The following is a 17,950-nucleotide window of genomic DNA, read 5'->3' on the forward strand; positions in this document are numbered from 1 at the left end:
CCAGGAGGCCAATGATCCAGGGAGAGGGAAAAGTCCCCCATTTAAAATCCCTGTGTGGCCCTTAAAGTCCCCAAATTTACCAAAAGCTCCTGGCGGTGAAAAATGAGCACAGACAGATGCAAGGTCGCATAGCTGGAGCTGCTGTCTCAGTTGAAACTGGAGCTCAAAGACACTAGAGGGAGCTGGCCACGGTGGCTCTCGCCTGTAATCCCAGCACTTTGGGAGGCCGAGGAGGGCAGATCACCTAAGGTCAGGAGTTCAAGACCAGCCTGGCCAGCATGGTGAAACCCCGTTTATACTAAAGATACAAAAAGTAGCTGGGCACGGTGACGGACACCTATAACCCCAGCTACTCGGGAGGCTGAGACACGAGAATCACTTGAACCTGGGAGGTGCAGTGAACTGAGTGCAGTGAACTGAGATTGCACCACTGCACTCCAGCCTGGGCAACACAGCTAGACTCCATCTCAAAAAAATAGACACTAGAGGGTTGGGAATGGGAGGGGTCCTGACAGTCAGCCAAGTGCCGCTCCCAACCCTAGGTGCAGCCTTTCACCAAAGCCACAGGTATCCTCCATGTCAGGCTTAGCCCTGGGCCCTCGACCTCGTGCAGAGCAGGGCCTCAGTTATAGTAGTGGGGTTCTGACCTCAGCCAGGAGTCAGGGCTAGGACTCTGGGGATACAGGTTGGAAGGGGAGGTGGTGGTAGAGCTGGGGCAGGACCTGCCAATGAGGGCAGCCATTCCTGTGTATCCATTCCCCGATCATGCCTTAACCCTGTCACTTTGCAGACAACCAGGATTGGAGTTGCTGTTAATGGAGTCCGCAAGCACTGCTCAGACAAGGAGGTGGTGTCCTTGGCCAAAGTCCTCATCAAAAACTGGAAGCGGCTGCTAGGTGAGACAGGACAAGGTTGACTTGAGTCCTGTTTTTCTTCTAGCACTTGGGACAGGACTGGGCCTGACTCATAGCCGGCACTCAGTGTATGTCTGTTGAGTGACTTAATCAGTGACAGATGGCCTCTGGATCTGGGAGGTAGCTAGTGGGGGACTGCCAATGTTTGTGTACATAAGTACAAGATTTGTAGACTTGTGAGTTTTGTGTACATGCAACCCTTATGTGTTTGTGCTCTCACGCATTTGTCTATATAATACATGTCTACATACATGCATTTATGTGAATATGTGCAGAGATGTGTTTGCCAATGTATTTATGTCCCCATGTGAGAATGCATATTTGTACACATGGTTCTGTTGTATGTGCATTTGTGTGTAAATGTGTTTGCGTGTGTGTTGGGAGTGTGTGTGCAGCTGTCCTCGTCCCTGCCCTTTGCTCCCTGCCCACTAAAGTCATGCTGGGTTCTGCTGAGACAGAGCTTAGCTGAGGGACAATGCCACCCTTTTGCTTTCAGACTCCCCTGGACCCCCAAAAGGAGAAAAAGGAAAGGAAAGAGAAAAAGCAAAGAAGAAGGAGAAAGGGCTTGACTGTTCAGACTGGAAGCCAGAAGCAGGCCTTTCTCCACCAAGGAAAAAACGAGAAGACCCCAAAACCAGGTATCCTTTTCTGGGATGGAGACAAGGGAGCTGACACCTGTCATGTCCTCTGCCAGCAGCTCTGTGTATATTATCTCATTTAAACCTCGCATCCTGGGGAGGAAGATATTGGTATTATCTCATGCAGTGCCCCCTCTGGGGGTCTTCTTTGGCTCAACCAGACGTTAGACTCACAAGACCCAAATAGGCCATAAATAGTACTGGCTTTGCCTAGAAGGATGCAGGGACAGGAAAGAGTGCGTCTGCAGGAGGGCCTCCAGCATTCCTCTACAGAGAGTTCCCATAGGAGACCACACAGCAGTCTAGAGCTCTTCTCTGGCCCACCCAGGCAACAGACAGGGTGCAGGGAAACAAGACCACAGTGGGCGTATACCTCACATCCAAATCTTGTAACAGTCCCAAAGACAAAGTTTCCAAGATGCTAGCAAAGGCAATAGTCACTTATAAGATTCACTGCACCTGGTGTGGTGGCTCACACCTGTAATCCCAGCACTTTGGGAGGCTGAGGCAGGAGGATCACTTGAGCCCATGAGTTTGAGACAAGCCTGGGCAACATGGCAAAACTCTGCCTCTACAAAAAATACAAAAATTAGCCAGGTGTGGTGGTGCGCACCTGTAATCCTAGCTACTCTGGAGGCTGAGGTGGGAGAATCACTTGTGCCCGGGAGATGGAGATTGCAGTGAGTTGAGATTGCGCCACTACACTCCAGCCTGAGCAACAGAGCAAGACGCTATCTCAAAAACAAACAAAAACCAAGACATATATTATAAATTAAAAGGATCTCTACTTTCTGTATTATACAATAAAAATTTTAAATCTGAATTATTGGGATTTTTCGCAATGATCCTGTACTGCTTTTGAAACAAAAAAAATAATAGTAGTGCTTTTAAAAACTAAACAAATAAGAGTGATAAAAATCTGTTGTAGAACATGATGGAAGGCCGGGCACGGTATCTCACCCCTGTAATCCCAGCACTTTGGGAGGCCAAGGTGGGTGGATCACCTGAGGTCGGGAGTTCGAGACCAGCCTGACCAACATGAAGAAACCCCATCTCTACTAAAAATACAAAATTAACTGGGCATGGTGGCACATGCCTGTAATCGCAACTACTCAGGAGGCTGAGGCAGGAGAATCACTTGAACCCGGAAGTTGGAGGTTGCAGTGAGCCGAGATTGCGCCATTGCACTCCAGCCTGGGCAACAAGAGTGAAACTCCGTCAAAAAAAAAAAAGAAAAATTTAGAAAAGTAGAAAAAAAAAATCATCCACATTCCCACCACCTAAAGACAATCACCACTCTTGATGTGTTGGTGTATGGCTTTTCTTTCTGTTCTCTCTTTGACTTGTTTTCTATAGTCATCCCCAACTTTAATAGCCTGCTTTTTAAAAGGTAATGCCTGTGAGATGGTTTTGTCACATTTTCTATGTTCCGTTCCTTTCCATTGCTTATTTTGCAAGTGTATCCTACTTGGAAAAACCCTAACTGGCATCTAAAAATTATTCTACCAAAGAGACACATGCACTTGTGTGTTCATCACAGTACTATTCATAATAGCAAAGATGGTCGGGCGTGGTGGCTCACGTCTATAATCCCAGTACTTTGGGAGGCCACGGCAGGCAGATCACTTGAGGTCAGGAGTTCGAGACCAGCCTGGCCAACATGGTGAAACCCTGTCTCTACTAAAAATACAAGTATTAGCTGAGCATGGTGGTGGGTGCCTGTAATCCCAGCTACTTGGGAGGCTGAGGCAGGAGGATCGCTTGAATTTGGGAGGCTGAGGTTGCAGTGAGCCAAGATCACCCCACTGCACTCCAGCCTGGACAACAGAGCGAGATTCTGTCTTTAAAAAAAAAAAAAAGGAACATACATATGGACCGAGCAAGGTGGCTCACGCTTGTAATCCCAGCACTTAGGGAGGTGGAGGCAGGTAGATCACTTGAGCTCAGGAGTTAGAGACCAACGGCGAAACCCCATCTCTATTAAAAGTAAGAAAAATTAGCTGGGCGTGGTGGCATGCACCTGTGTTCCCAGCTACTTGGGAGGGTAAGGTGGGAGGATCACTTGAGCCTGGGAGGCGGATGTTACAGTGAGCAGAGGTCACACCACTGCACTCTGGCCTGGGTGAGAAGTGAGACTCCGTCTCAAAAAAAAAAAAAAAAATTCATATGCACATTGATATTTATATTTTGTTAATAAAATTTGAAGTGCACTATACATTTTCAGGGACACTAAATTGTTATGCCCGGTCACTTTTCACAGCCATGGAGCTCTGAAATGAAGTTGTTGCTGAGGCTGAGCAGAAAATGGAGAGGTTTCTTCTCATTCTGCTGGGAGAAGCCAGTTGTCAGGGGTCCTATTTCAGCTCAGTTAATTAATTTCCTTTCTTTTTAGTTTTCTTAATGATAATTCATTATACAAACACTGTAACCACATTAGTGCAACTTAGAATAAGCATGGGAAATATTTGTGCACATCAGACAAATTAAGCAGCTTTTATTTTTCTTCCTCTCCTCTCCCAGGCCTGGTCTAACTACATACGTAATTTTTCTATTCCTTTAGGCAGAGTGTGTGTTTTTTTTTTTTTTTTTTTTTTGAGGCGGAATTTCACTCTTTTTGCTCAGGCTGGAGTGCACTGGTGCAACCTCGGCTCACTGCAACCTCTGCCTCCTGGGTTCAAGCGATTCTCCTGTCTCAGCCTCTCGAGTAGCTGGGATTACAGATACCTGCCACCATGCCCAGCTAATTTTTTTTTTTTTTTTTGAGGTGGAGTTTCGCTCTTGTTGCCCAGGCTGGAGTGCAATGGCGTGATCTCAGCTCACTGCAACCTCCGCCTCCCAGGTTCAAGTGATTCTTCTACAGGCATGAACCACTGCGCCCAGCCTCTTTACTGCCTCCCGAGTAACTGAGATTACAGGCATGTGCCACCATGCCTGGCTATTTTTTGTATTTTTTTTTAGTAGAGACAGAGTTTCTCCATATTGCTCGGGCTGGTCTCGAACTCCCGACATCAGGTGATCTGCCCGCCTCAGCTTCCCAAAATGCTGGAATTACAGGCATGAGCCACTGCACCCAGCCTTTTTGTATTTTTAGTAGAGACAGGGTTTCACCATGTTTAACCGGGCTGGTCTTGAACTCCTGACCTCAGGTAATCCACCCACCTCAGCCTCCCAAAGTGCTGGGATTACAGACGTGAGCCGCCGTGCCCGGCCAATTTTTTTTTTTTTCCAGACAGAGTCTTGCTCTGTCTCCCAGGCTGGAGTGCAGTGGCGCGATCTTGGCTCACTGCAAGCTCTGCCTCCCGGATTCACGCCATTCTCCTGCCTCAGCCTCCCGAGTAGCTGGGACTACAGGTGCTTGCCACCACGCCTGGCTAATTTTTTGTATTTTTAGTAGAGGCGGGGTTTCACCATGTTGGCCAGGATGGTCTTGATCTCCTGACCTCGTGATCCACCCGCCTCGGCCTCCCAAAGTTCTGGGATTACAGGCGTGAGCCACTGTGCCCGACTTTTTTTTTTTTTTTTTTTTGAGACAGCGTCTCACTGTGTTGCCCAGGCTGGAGTGCAGTGGCATGGTCACAGTTCACTGCAGCCTGCAACACCTAGGCTCAAGTGATCCTCTAACCTCAGCCTCCTGAGTAGCTGGGAGTGTGGGTGCAAATTGCTTTTTAAAATATAAAACAGTATTTGAATTTTTGTCCTTAGGAAAGATTATACATGATTTGGAAATGAGACTGTAGCAAACAATGGCCAAAGAAGAGTCACCCATTCTGTGCCTTCTCCTTTGGTCACTCAGAAATATCCTACTATCAGCTATTGTTGTGGGAAACTGAGGACCAGAGAGACCAATAGGAGAACAGGAGGATTGTTTATTTAAGGTATGCACCGGCCCAGTGGATTCATACCTAAAAAGCTGAGCATTTTAACAAAGAGAGAGCAGGGTTTTTATAAGCAGTCTTACAGAAGCAAAGCAAAAGCAGTTAATTATATGATAGGTCACATAATCTACAGCATAGCATAACTTGTGGCCTTGCATAGCTGGTGACCTTGTAGCTGTATTGAAAGAAAAAAAAGAACTGGCTAAATACAGACATTTGTAAAACATAGTCATGCTTAAGAAGCCAGGGAAAGGAGTAATAGTAAAGGAATTTGTCTCTTTCTTTTTTTCCTTCAACCTTGCTCTGGAGAGGAGGGGGGTCTAGAGCCCATTCCTTTGGCCTTCGCTTCTCAAACAGCATTATCTTATAACTGTCCTTGAAGTGAGCTTGCTAGGCAGAGGAAAATTTGTTCTTTGCTTTTAACCCTTGCCTTGCCTGTTACTTTTCTTAGAGTGAATGAATGCATATTTATTTTTAAATTTCTGCCTCACTATGATTGTTGTTGCTTGTCACCTCCCATTATTTTTATCCATGTATTCACCATAGTCTACTTTTTCTTCTGCATAAATTCAAGACCCCTGGCTGGGTGCAGTGGCTCATGCCTGTAATCCCAGCACTTTGGGAGGCCAAGATGGGCGGATCACTTGGGGTCAGAAGTTTGAGACCAGCCTGGCCAACATGACAAAACCCCATCTCTACTAAAAATACAAAAATTAGCTGGAAATGGTGGCATGCACCTGTAATCCCAGCTACTCGGGAGGCTGAGGCATGGGAATCCCTTGAACCCAGGGGATGGTGGTTGCAGTGAGCTGAGATGGTGCCATTCTATTCCAGCCTGGGTGACAGATTGAGACTCCATCTCAAAATAAATAAATAAAAATAAAAATAAATTCCAGACTCCTTTTTCACTGATGTGCGACATCTCCAAGGCCTGGCTAGAATGCTGATATTCTGTGCCATGTCATCTTGACAGACATCACCCATTTGGCACACTTCCCTGTCCCCTGATCACCACATCTCATTTGCTGCTAGAGAAAATATTGTGCTGGAGTATTTCCTTCCATCTGTCTCATGATAGGGTCCTAACCCACTTGCCCGAGTAACTGCACACAATTCAGGGACATTTCAAGAAGCAAACTGCTAGCTATTTTGGACTCATGCCTTACAAACTGATGAAGTACCTGTAATACAGGTCTTCGAAACATGGTTTCTATTTTCTTTCTTTTTTTATTTTTTATTTTTGAAACGGAGTCTCTGTTTGTCACCTAGGCTGTCATGGTCTCAGCTCACTGGAACCACTATCTCCCAGGTTCAAGTGATTCTTCTGCCTCAGCCTCCGAGTAGCTGGGATTACAGAGCACACCACCATGCCCGGCTAATTTTTGAATTTTTAGTAGAGATGGGGGTTTCACCATATTGACCAGGCTGGTTTCGAACTCCTGACTCAAGTGACCTGCCTGCTTTGGCCTCCCAAAGTGCTGGGATTACAGGTGTGAGCCACCGTGCCCAGCTGGTTTCTATTTTCTTACAGTCTAATCTTTAGACTTTTCCTGATGCTCTAGCCCAGACCTGTATCAACGAATATGTCACCTTTTTATTTATCTTGCTATCGTATTCTAAGCATGTTTTCATGTTCCTGAATAGTTTTCATAACAGTCATTTGCAATAACTGCAGAGCATTTCTGATTTGTTCTAAAAAGAAAAGCAACGAGGAAGAGTCAGAAAGTGGTTCTCCAGGGTGGAGTCTCGTGTCTTCTCTCCCCTCTCCCACTGTAGGAATTCCAGCTTATGGTTCCTGCTTGCATTGTCTATCCCCAAGGTGCACTAAGGAGAAACCCCACAGAAGAACTCCCAGGGCCTGTTGTGGGAGTGCAGGGGCATGTGAATGAGGACCTCTCTTCCCCTCTCCCGTGTGTCTGGTGGAGGGCTGCTCCTGGGGTCATTAGTTAGTGACCAGCACTTCCAGCCAGCCTAGCTGAGGGAGAGAACTCCCTCAAACAGAGGCCCTGGGGAGCTTGCAGGAGGCAGCTCTTGGGTCCAGAGGCCACTGAGAGAGTGACCACCCAAGGGGAAGTGGGCTGAGCACAGATAGTGTTCACCACAGTGACCAAAACCTGCCAAATGCTGCTCTTGTGGAATTTACATGGGGTGTCAGACAATAAATATAATTAAATATAAATAAGTAAATTGGCCGGGCTCAGTGGCTCACGCCTGTAATCCCAGCACTTTGGGAGGCCGAGGTGGGCAGATCACCTGATGTCAGGAGTTTGAGACCAGCCTGGCCAACATGGTGAAACCCCCTCTCTACTAAGAATATAAAAATTAGCTAGGCGTGGTGGCACGTGCCTGTCATCCCAGCTACCCGGGAGGCTGAGGCAGGAGAATCACTTGAACCCAGGAGGCGGAGGTCTCAGTGAGTCGCTAAGATAGCACCACTGCACTCCAGCCTGGGCAACAGAGTGAGACTCTGTCTCAAAGGAAAAAAAGTCAATTATGCTAGTCAAGTATGCTAGAAGGTGACATGTACTATGGAATTAAAAGGAGGGCAGGGTAAGTGAGATGGAGAGTGGGGTTTGCAATTAACAAACAGATTAATTTTTTAAAACCAGTAAAAAGAAGAACTACATTATACATCATAAAAAGAATGTAGCTGCATGCATTTTGGAAAAATTGGGGGAAAAATTCACTTTTTTTTTTTTTTTTTGAGACGCTCTGTCGCCCAGGCTGGAGTGCAGTGGCCGGATCTCGGCTCACTGCAAGCTCCGCCTCCTGTGTTTACGCCATTCTCCTGCCTCAGCCTCCCGAGTAGCTGGGACTACAGGCGCCGGCCACCTCGTCCAGCTAGTTTTTTGTATTTTTTAGTAGAGACGGGGTTTCACCGTGTTAGCCAGGATGTTCTCCATCTCCTGACCTCGTGATCCACCCGTCTCGGCCTCCCAAAGTGCTGAGATTACAGGCTTGAGCCACTGCACCTGGCCGAAAAATTCGCCTTTAAACCCATCACCCTAGCTGTAAACAGCATTTGAATATATTTTCTTTAGATCTGCTTTTCCTCCTGTGCATTGGTTTTCTTGCGTGACTTTAGTCACAGTCCGCATCTAATTTTGTCTCTTGCTTTTTTGATTGCTATTTTAACCCAGCTCTTCTATCCCCAAGGCCCATGTGTTTCTCCTCTCCTCCTCCTAAAGTGCCTGCCAGGGAGGCTGAAGCGGATCTCTCTGTTTCTCTGGTTCCAGATGAGTATAGACAACTCCAGGAATCCAGTCTCTGTGGACTCCAGTTAGCTAAGGCCTGCCTGACAGCCAGGAGGACAAGGGCCTGCTGAGAATAGTTGTTAATAATGAGCAACACAACACATGTCACATACATGCGATATGTGTTAGGCCCTTGGCAGATATCGACTTCCTTCCCTTGTATTGGTTCATTTGATGGAGGGTAGGTGAAGGTCATGACCAGCCGGCACCGCCTGGAGCTCCCTCTCCCACGTAGCTGTGGTCCGGGTGGGCTTCCTTAGCCTCAATCCAGCTGGCCTTTTCCCAGGATGCTTTCTCCCCACCTTCCTGTCAGCACTGATGCTAGCCTACAAAGCAGTCTAATCGCCAATTTCTCTTCTTTCAGGAGAGACTCTGTGGACTCCAAGTCTTCTGCCACCTCCTCTCCAAAAAGGCCATCAGTGGAAAGGTAAAGGAAGCCACAGCCTTCTCCATCCCAATGTCCTATTCAGCCTGTGTCCCCTTCTCTGTTTTTATGGAGGAAGCTTAAGGCAGAGGAAAGAGGGGAAGGAAGAAACGTCCTACGTTATGTTGCCCCCATATTCTAAGACCCACACAGTCTTTCCACATTTCAGCCCTGGGGGACCCTCTGGATGTGCCTTTCATCTCTCTGTGGTCAATTGCTCAATTCATCATGTATTCATTCATGTATTTATTCATCCATCCATTTAGCAAGTGGGCCCCTGAATCAGGCATGTGGCTCCTTCCCTGGGACGGCTGACTGGTTGCTGTTGCCCCATCATTGTCAGACGACCAGTCTCAAGGTCTGATTGAACCCAGTGAGGACAGAGGTCTTGAAAGCCGATACCTAGGCTGGGCACAGTGGCTCATGCCTGTAATCCCAGCACTTTGGGAGGACGAGGCAGGCAGATCACTTGAGGTCAGGAGTTCGAGACCAGCCTGGCCAACATGGCAAAACCCTGCCTCTACTAAAAATACAAAAATTAGCCAGGCATGGTGGTGGGCACTTGTAATCCCAGCTACTCAGGAGGCTGAGGCAGTAGAATCGCTTGAACCCAGGAGGCAGATGTTGCAGTGAGTCGAGGTCACGCCACTGCACTCCAGCCTGGGCAACAGAGTGAGACTCCATCTCAAAAACAAAAACAAAACAATGGCCAGGCACAGTGGCTCACACCTGTAATCCCAGCACTTTGGGAGGCTGAGGCGGGTGGATCACGAGGTCAGGAGATTGAGACCATCCTGGCTAACACGGTGAAACCCCGCTTCTACTAAAAAAATACAAAAAAATTAGCCGGGCGTGGTGGTGGGCGCCTGTAATCCTAGCTACTTGGGAGGCTGAGGCAGGAGAATGGTGTGAACCTGGGAGGTGGAGCTTGCAGTGAGCTGAGATTGCGCCACTGCACTCCAGCCTGGCTGCAGAGCGAGACTCTGTCAAAAAAAAAAAAAAAAAAAAAAAAAAAAAAAAAAAGCCTATACCTGGAGTGGGCTCTCTGGATTTGGGCTGAACTGGCTAGGATGTCTACCCAAAAAATCATCCAGTCATTTAGTCATCAAATATTTATTGAGGGCCTACTATGTGGCGAGAACTGTTCTAGGTGCCAGGGATACAGAAATTCACAAAAGAGACAAAAATTCCTGCAGTGATGGGGGGCCTTTAGTCTAAATAGGGGGCGACAGGTAAAGTTTAGAAGGTGACAAGTCCTGTGGAAAACAGAAGTGGAGAGGGAAGAGGATTGGGGAAGGATATTCATGGAGTTGTCAGAAAAGGCCTAATTGAGGAAGTGACCGTTAGGTAACAGCTTGAAAGAGGGTTTTAGCCAAGCAGATATTGGGGTCATTCCAAGCCAAGCACCCTGAGGTTGGGGTGTGCCTGGCAGAGTCAAGGAGCAGTGAGGTGGCCAAGGGCTGGAGCAGTTTAAGCAAGGGGGAGAGTTGGAGGAATGAGTAAAGCTGGAGCTATTGGAGGATACGGAGGGCGGGAATGATGTCACCAAATTTATCAGGATGGCTCTGGCTGCTGTGCCAGGAATGAAGGAGCAGCAACACCAGCCAGGAGGCTGTTGTGGTAATTCAGGCAAGATATCACAGTGGCATGGATGAGGGAGGTAATGGTGGAAGTAGGGTGAAGGGGTGGTTTCAGGATATATCTTGACAGGAAAGCTGACAGAACTTCCTGACAGATTGAATGTGGGGAATGAGAGAAACAGAGGAGTCGGGGATGAGTCCAAGATTTTTCACTTGAGCATCTGCAAGGATGGAGTTGCCATGAATTGGCATGGGGAAGAGTGTGCTTATGCAAATCAGGCTTGGGGTGGAAAATTCAGAGTTCAGGTCTCGATGTGTTGGATTCGAGGCGTGTGTTAGTCATTCAGTTGGAGAAGTCGAATATGCAGTTGGATTATATGAAGCTACAATTCAGGAAGAAAGTCTCAGCTGGAAATATAAATTGCAGAGTCAAGGCCAGGTGCGGTGGCTCATGCCTGTAATCCCAGCACTTTAGGAAGCCGAGGTGGGCAGATTGCTTGAAGCTGTGAGTTCAAGACCAGCCTGGCCAACATGGAGAAACCCCATTTCTGCTAAAAATACAAGTCAGTCGGCGTGGTGGCAGGTGCCTGTAATCCCAGCTACTCAGGAGGCTGAGACAAGAGAATCACTTGAACCTGGGAGGCAGAGGTTGCAGTGAGCTGAGATCACGCCACTGCACTCAGCCTGGGGGACGGAATGAGACTCCATCTCAAAACAAAACAAAAATTGTAGTCATTAGTGTGTAACTGACATCTGAAGAACCTGGATGAGAGCACCAAGGAGAGATTGTGAGTAAAGGAATGGGTGTGAAGTGTGGTCTAAGAGAGTGGTCAGAGGTCACAGGAGGAGAAACAGGGCCAAGGAGAGCAGGCCAGGCCAGGAAGTAGCCAAGCAGCAGATCAAGGAGAACGATTAGGGTCCATGGGGCCATGTTGGGTTTGGGGGCACCCTGGTGGGAAGTTGCAGAATTATTTTAAGCCTAATGTATCAGTAAGATTGCCATTGGAAAGAAAAGTAGAGACACAAAAATTAGGTTGTTTAAGGTTTTATGAAGATTAAACAGGGCCGGGCACGGTGGCTCAAGCCTGTAATCCCAGCACTTTGGGAGGCCGAGACGGGCGGATCATGAGGTCAGGAGATCGAGACCATCCTGGCTAACATGGTGAAACCCTGTCCCTACTAAAAAATACAAAAAACTAGCCGGGCGAGGTGGTGGGCACCTGTAGTCCCAGGTACTCGGGAGGCTGAGGCAGGAGAATGGCGTAAACCCAGGAGGCGGAGCTTGCAGTGAGCTGAGATCCGGCCACTGCACTCCAGCCTGGGGGACAGAGTGACACTTCGTCTCAAAAAAAAAAAAAAAAAAAAAAAAAGATTAAACAGGCCTAGGCTGCATTGCACACCTCCATCCAGCATGGCAGCTGCTCCAGCTGATGAGTGGAAGCTATCTGGAGTGCTGATTGGAGAGGGAATCAGAGGCTGTAGAAAAAGTTCTGCAGTCAATTAGCAATGTCTGATGTGGGTCAGGCCTAGAAATTGTGGCTCCTAGAAATGGTTCTAGACCAGTGGATCTCAGCAGGGGTCATTTAGAAATGTGTGGAGGCATTTTGGGTTGTCACTATGACTTGGGCCAAAGTAGGGGTAGGGCGAGAAGGAGAGGGATACTTCTGACATTTCCTGGCAGGAACCAGAGATGCCACGTGTGAAGACTTTCCTGGATAATGAAGGGTCATCTTATTCCCAGATGAAACACTGGCCACTTGTGACATTCTGGATTTGATACTGTAATAAAAACACTCAGGTGGGGCGCGGTGACTCATGCCTGTAATCCCAGCACTTTGGGAGGCCAAGGCGGGTGGATCACGAGGTCAGGAGATTGAGGCCATTCCTGGCTAACACGGTGAAACCTCGTCTCTACTAAAAACATAAAAAATTAGCCGGGCGTAGTGGCGAGCTCCTGTAGTCCCAGCTACTCGGAAGGTTGAGGCAGGAGAGTGACGTGAACCTGGGAGGCAGAGCTTGCAGTGAGCTGAGATCACGCCACTGCACTCCAGCCTGGGCAACAGAGCAAGACTCCATCTCAAAAAATAAAAAAATAAAAATAAAAACACTCGACGTTCGTGTAAGGATTTGAGCCTCCAGACTCCTCCTGACTTTGCCTTCATGGTCTTGAAATCCCCTAGCTCCCTCCCATAATGCATTCTTTCTCTGAAGATCAGTCAGACAGAATCTGTTTGTCCTTCCAGAAGCTGTGCCATTTCCTGCTGGTTCACTAGTGAGGGTAGGAAACCAAAAGGGACACAAGCAAGTCTCATTATCATTATTTTTTTGAGATGGAGTCTCACTCTGTCACCAGGCTGGAGTGCAGTGGAGTGGATGAATGAATAAATGAATGAATACATGATGAATTGAGGAACTGACCACAGAGAGATGAAAGGCACACCCAGAGGGTCCCCCAGGGCTGAAATGTGGAAAGAAGAAGGTCCTCTTTGGAAGGAGTGCAATGCAACCTCCATTTCCCGGGTTCAAGTGATTCTCTTGCCTCAGCCACCCAAGTAGCTGGGACTACAGATGCGGCCCACCATGCCCAGCTAACTTTTTGTATTTTTAGTAGAGACAGGGTTTCACCATGTTGGCCAGTATGGTCTCAATCTCTTGACCTCGTGATCCACCTTCTTCGGCCACCCCAAAGTACTGGGATTACAGGCATGAGCCACCATGCCCAGCTGCAAATCTCATTAATTTTTCTCCTACCCAGACTGTTTCCTGCACGATTTATTTCTCTATTTCATTTTTCTCTTTCATTCATTCATCCATTCATTGATTTGGTAAGCACATCTATTGAGCACTTCCTTGCAAATTCAACATTCTCCAGGGATCAAGGGCACATGCATATACTGGGTGACTAGTGGAGATCATGGCAAACTAGAAAGTACGTGTCTGTCTGAAGGGGACAGCCACTACCCCACCCCAGCTGATTGTTGCTTTGGGGAAATGCAGGTCCAGTGTGCCATGCCTTCCAATTACTTAAAAAAAAAAAAAACCAGACACCTAGATTTTCATATGAGACTCCCCCCAACCACCTTTTTTGAGATAGGATCTTGCCCAGGCTGGAGTGCAGTGGTATAAACAGGGCTCACTGCAGCCTCAGCCTCCCGTTCAAGTGATCCTCCTGCCCTAGCCTCCCGTGTAGCTAGGACCACAGGTGCATGTCACCACACCTGGCTAACTTAAAAAATATATTTTTTTTGTAGAAACAGAGTCTCACTTTGTTGCCCAGGCTGGTCTCGAACTCCTGTGCTCAAGCAGTCCTCCTGCCTCAACCACCCAAAGTGCTGGGATTACAGGTGTGAGCCACCATGCCCGACCAAAACTCCCAATTATCAGTATCAGCAACATATTCACATTTTTCTGTGACACAGTAGCTCCAAAACATATTCGTAGCCCACCTGTTTTCGACCTCTAAGGCCAGGCAAAGGTTAAAACTCATCATTTCTCCCTTCTTAGGGCTAACCATGAGTGCAGAGGCAGACACCAAAATGCATGTTTTTAGAAAGGGGTAGGTATAAAACACCATGGGAGCATAGGAAGCATGTCTCAATATGACTATAAAAGTCAAAGGAGGCTTCATGGAAGAGAAAGTATTTGAGCTGAGAATGGAAAGTCTAATAGGAGGAGTTTTGGAGGCAAGTCAGGAGAGTCATTTCAAGCAGAAAGAAATGGCACACGCAAAGGTGTGGAAGTGGGAGTGAGCATGATGCTCTGAGAACTGTAGCTGGAGTACCAGGAAGAAGACCACGAAGGATACCATGGTGACAGGGGACAACTGTTCTCAGTTGTCCTTTTACCTGGCTGTCAGAATGATTTGCTACTTGCAGAGCATGCTCGCTGATGCAGTAACAGAAATGCCCTCGAGGTGGCGCACAGAAGCAGCGAGCCCGGCCTCCGGATGCCTCTACTCAGACCTGTGGCAGGAGGGTTTTTTAAGGGCTAGTGCGGTGCAGGCACATCCAGGGAGCAGAAGGAAGCTGTTGATAAATCCAATCCCCAATCCCACCCCGGCCGGTGATGCCCTCTCTGCAGTTTGGCTCAGTTCCCAGGCGTGTGCACTGAAAGCAAAATGAGTGTGGCTGCCTGAAATGCTGCCCAGACACGAATTCCAGCCAGCCAGCCAGCTCCTAACTGGGGAGGCGGGACCAGGGCTGGGTGTGCCCTGCCAGGAAGGTGGGAAGAAATGCTCCAAACAGCCTAGTCTTGCTCAGGTAAGAGGACTCTGGAAACCTTTCTTTTAGAGACACAGTTGATGTGTTGAAAATAATTTGGAAGGGCGACAGACAGGTTCGTGGTCTGACTATACCCTTTGCTAGTTGGATGGGTAACTTGGGACAGTAACTTGGACAGATAATTCATTTCAGCTCTCTGAGCTTCAATCTATTGATCTGTAAAATGGAGACAATTATGAACCCCTCTCAAGGTCATTGTGAGGATTAAATAAGGTAATGAAATACCCAGCACTGTTCCCAAACCATGTAAGTGCTCAATGAACACATAATACTTTGTAATAATACTCACATGAAACCTGGTTATCTATGTAAACTGCGTAACACTTTGTTACTTAGTTGCTTTCATCTGCCCCTTAAGATGGGTACTGTTGTTTAACCTATTTTACGTGTGAAAAAAACTGAGGCACCTAGGGGTTAAGGAACCCAACCAAGGTCACATAGCTACAAAGTGTTGGTATCAGGCTGTGAACCTGGGAGTTAAACTCCAGAGCCTAGGTTCTTAATAAGTAAAGTAACTCAGTGCAGTCATTTCAAAAATGGCCACCATTATTACTGTCACTCGTTGGGCTCCCTCAAAGCAGCATGCTACAGGCTCCCCTGACGGTTTTCCTGTGGTGAGTCGTAGCTGTTGAGAGTGTGCAAGGGCGCGCACAGGTCGGCGAGGCACCATCCCAGCTGCAGGAGATGGCGTTACCTGGGTCCTGGGAGTTGACGGAGGCTGGCTCCGAGAGAGATCCCTCTCGTACTCCTGATCCCTCTCCTAGGCCCAGAGAGTGGAGCCACTGTCCTTCCAAAGAGGACCTTCTTCTTTCCACATTTCAGCCATGGGGGATCCTCTGGATGTGCCTTTCGTCTCTCTATGGTCAGTTCCTCAATTCGTCATATATTCATCCATTTATTCATTCATCCATCCATTTAGCAACGATGTATCAAGTGTCCACCTAGGGCACTGTTACAGGAGCTGGAATGCAGTAGTGAACCTGTGACGGGGTCCCAATACTCTGGAGCCTGTAATCTGGAGATGGAGGCAGACGATGTTTATAAACACATGAACAAGTTAATCATACACTTGGATAAGTGCTGTAAAAGATAGAAATCAGGTGATGTGTTAGGGAGTTACAGTGCGGGGACTATCAGCCTTGGCTGAGGTGGTGACGGAAGGCCTCCCTCATGCCAGCTGAGACCTGGAGGAGGAAGAACATTCCAGGAAGGAAGACCAGCCTGTGCAAAGGCCGGGCACTGGGAGGATGGGTATGTTTAAGGAACAGAAAGAAGCAGTGCTGTGGGGGCCTTCCATAAACCATGAGAAGAGCATGGCATGAGATCACATCAAAAAGCGGGTAGGGGCAGGAAGTGCAGTGGCTGGGAGGCTGTGGTGAGTTTTTTTTGTTTTCTTTTTGTTGTTTTTTTGGAGACACAGTCTCGCTGTGTCGCTCAGACTGATGCGCAGTGGCGTGATCTCAGCTCACTACAGCCTCCACCTCCTGGGTTCAAGCGATTCTTGTGCCTCAGCCTTTTGAGTAACTGGGATTACAGGCGTGCGCCACCATGCCCAACTAATTTTTATATGTTTAGTACAGACAGGGTTTGGCCATGTTGGCCAGGATGGTCTCGAACTCCTGACCACAAGTGATTCTCCCACCTCGATGTCCCAAAGTGCTGGGACTTTAGGCATGAGCCACTGCACCTGGCCAGGAGTTTTACTTTATGCTAAAAATAATTGGAAGCTGTTACACCACCAATCCCCAACCTTTTTGGCACCAGGGACTGGTTTCATAGAAGACAGTTTTTCCACGGACCAGGGCTTGTGGGGGATGGTTTCAAGATGAAACTGTTCCACCTCTGATCATCAGGCATTAGATTCTTATAAGGAGCGTGTAACCTAGATCCCTCACGTGCACAGTTCACAATAGTCCCACTTCTTGCTGTGTGACCCGATTCCTAACAGGCCACAGACCTGTACTGGTCTGTGGCCCCAGGGGGTGAGAACCCTGTGTTGGAGGGTTACAAGCAGGGGAGTGACTTGATCAGTTGTGGATTTTTGAAAAGTCCCTCTGGCTGCCCTTTGGCAAATGGGTTGTAGTGGGGGAAGAGGACACAGGGAAACCAGTTTGGGGGCTGTTGTGACTGTTCAGGCGGGAACCCAGTGACCAGGACCAGGCTTGGGGGCAGGCACATCCATTTTTGGTTGCCGACAGCCCCACTAGTTCACACCCTGTCCAGCCTTTCCTCACCCAAACCTCCTGCTGCAGTCTGACTCCAGGAAAAATCTGCTTGGATCTCAGCTTCCCTGTCCCTCCACCATGCTGCCAGGCAACCCAGTTGTCAGGCAGGGTCGGGTAGAATCAAGGCTAGATTAATCTAGGACAGCAAGTTTCAAAACTGCATTAAAAATAAATAAATAAATAAAAGGTAGGAAATCAATCCCTTTGGACAAAATTTTTAGAAATTCAAAATGTAAACCTTATAAGAACAGAGCTTTGCATCCCCCGCCCACCTCACCGGTATGCACGGAGACACCTTTGAGGAACCTCAAGTCTCTAGAGAATGCAAAAATCCCAAAGGTCCAGGGGTCTGAAGTGAAAGAGGGGATCCAAGGTCAGGCCAAACAGCAAGAGGTGGGGGACAGGGAGGTCACCAGCAGAGTCCACACTGAGCTGTGCCCAGCTGGATGTTGGATGAGATTCTCTGGTAACTCCAGGTTGTTGATCCTGAGAAGTCTGGGCTACTCAGTCAGTCTCACTCTCAGACACAACTCCCTGGGCCTGAAAGACTTTGGCAGAAGTCCAGAATCCTCTTCTTCCTGAAAGGAAGTAGCATGTCTACAGCCTGAAAGTGAACATGAGAAGCAGCTGTGGATCCAGGTCCCAAGGCTGCCTGGTGCAGCTGCCCAGGCTGTGCACTGTACAATTACAGGAGGTATCAAGCTAATAACGTGAATGGTGCCTCCTGGAGTGAGGAAATGCAGCAGCTCTCTGGGCACTT

The 17,950-nt window shown here is 48.0% G+C and overlaps 1 protein-coding gene across 9 annotated transcripts in view; it reads left to right on the plus strand.

Annotated features, from left to right (window-relative positions):
- TCEA3 (transcription elongation factor A3) overlaps positions 1 to 17,950 on the plus strand; it is a 45,508-nt gene that overhangs the window by 6,295 nt on the left and 21,263 nt on the right. For 7 of the 9 annotated variants that reach the window (XM_065527939.2, XM_074017290.1, XM_074017294.1 and 4 more), the window contains 3 exons: positions 791 to 896; positions 1,411 to 1,552; positions 9,046 to 9,108. In XM_065527939.2, coding sequence (XP_065384011.1) covers positions 791 to 896; positions 1,411 to 1,552; positions 9,046 to 9,108 — 311 coding nt within the window. The remainder of the gene's footprint in view (positions 1 to 790; positions 897 to 1,410; positions 1,553 to 9,045; positions 9,109 to 17,950) is intronic. The other 2 variants (XM_074017308.1, XM_065527938.1) reach the window with 1 other exon arrangement.

This window comes from Macaca fascicularis, chromosome 1 (assembly GCF_037993035.2).
Source record: "Macaca fascicularis isolate 582-1 chromosome 1, T2T-MFA8v1.1".
Classification (NCBI taxonomy): domain Eukaryota; kingdom Metazoa; phylum Chordata; class Mammalia; order Primates; family Cercopithecidae; genus Macaca; species Macaca fascicularis.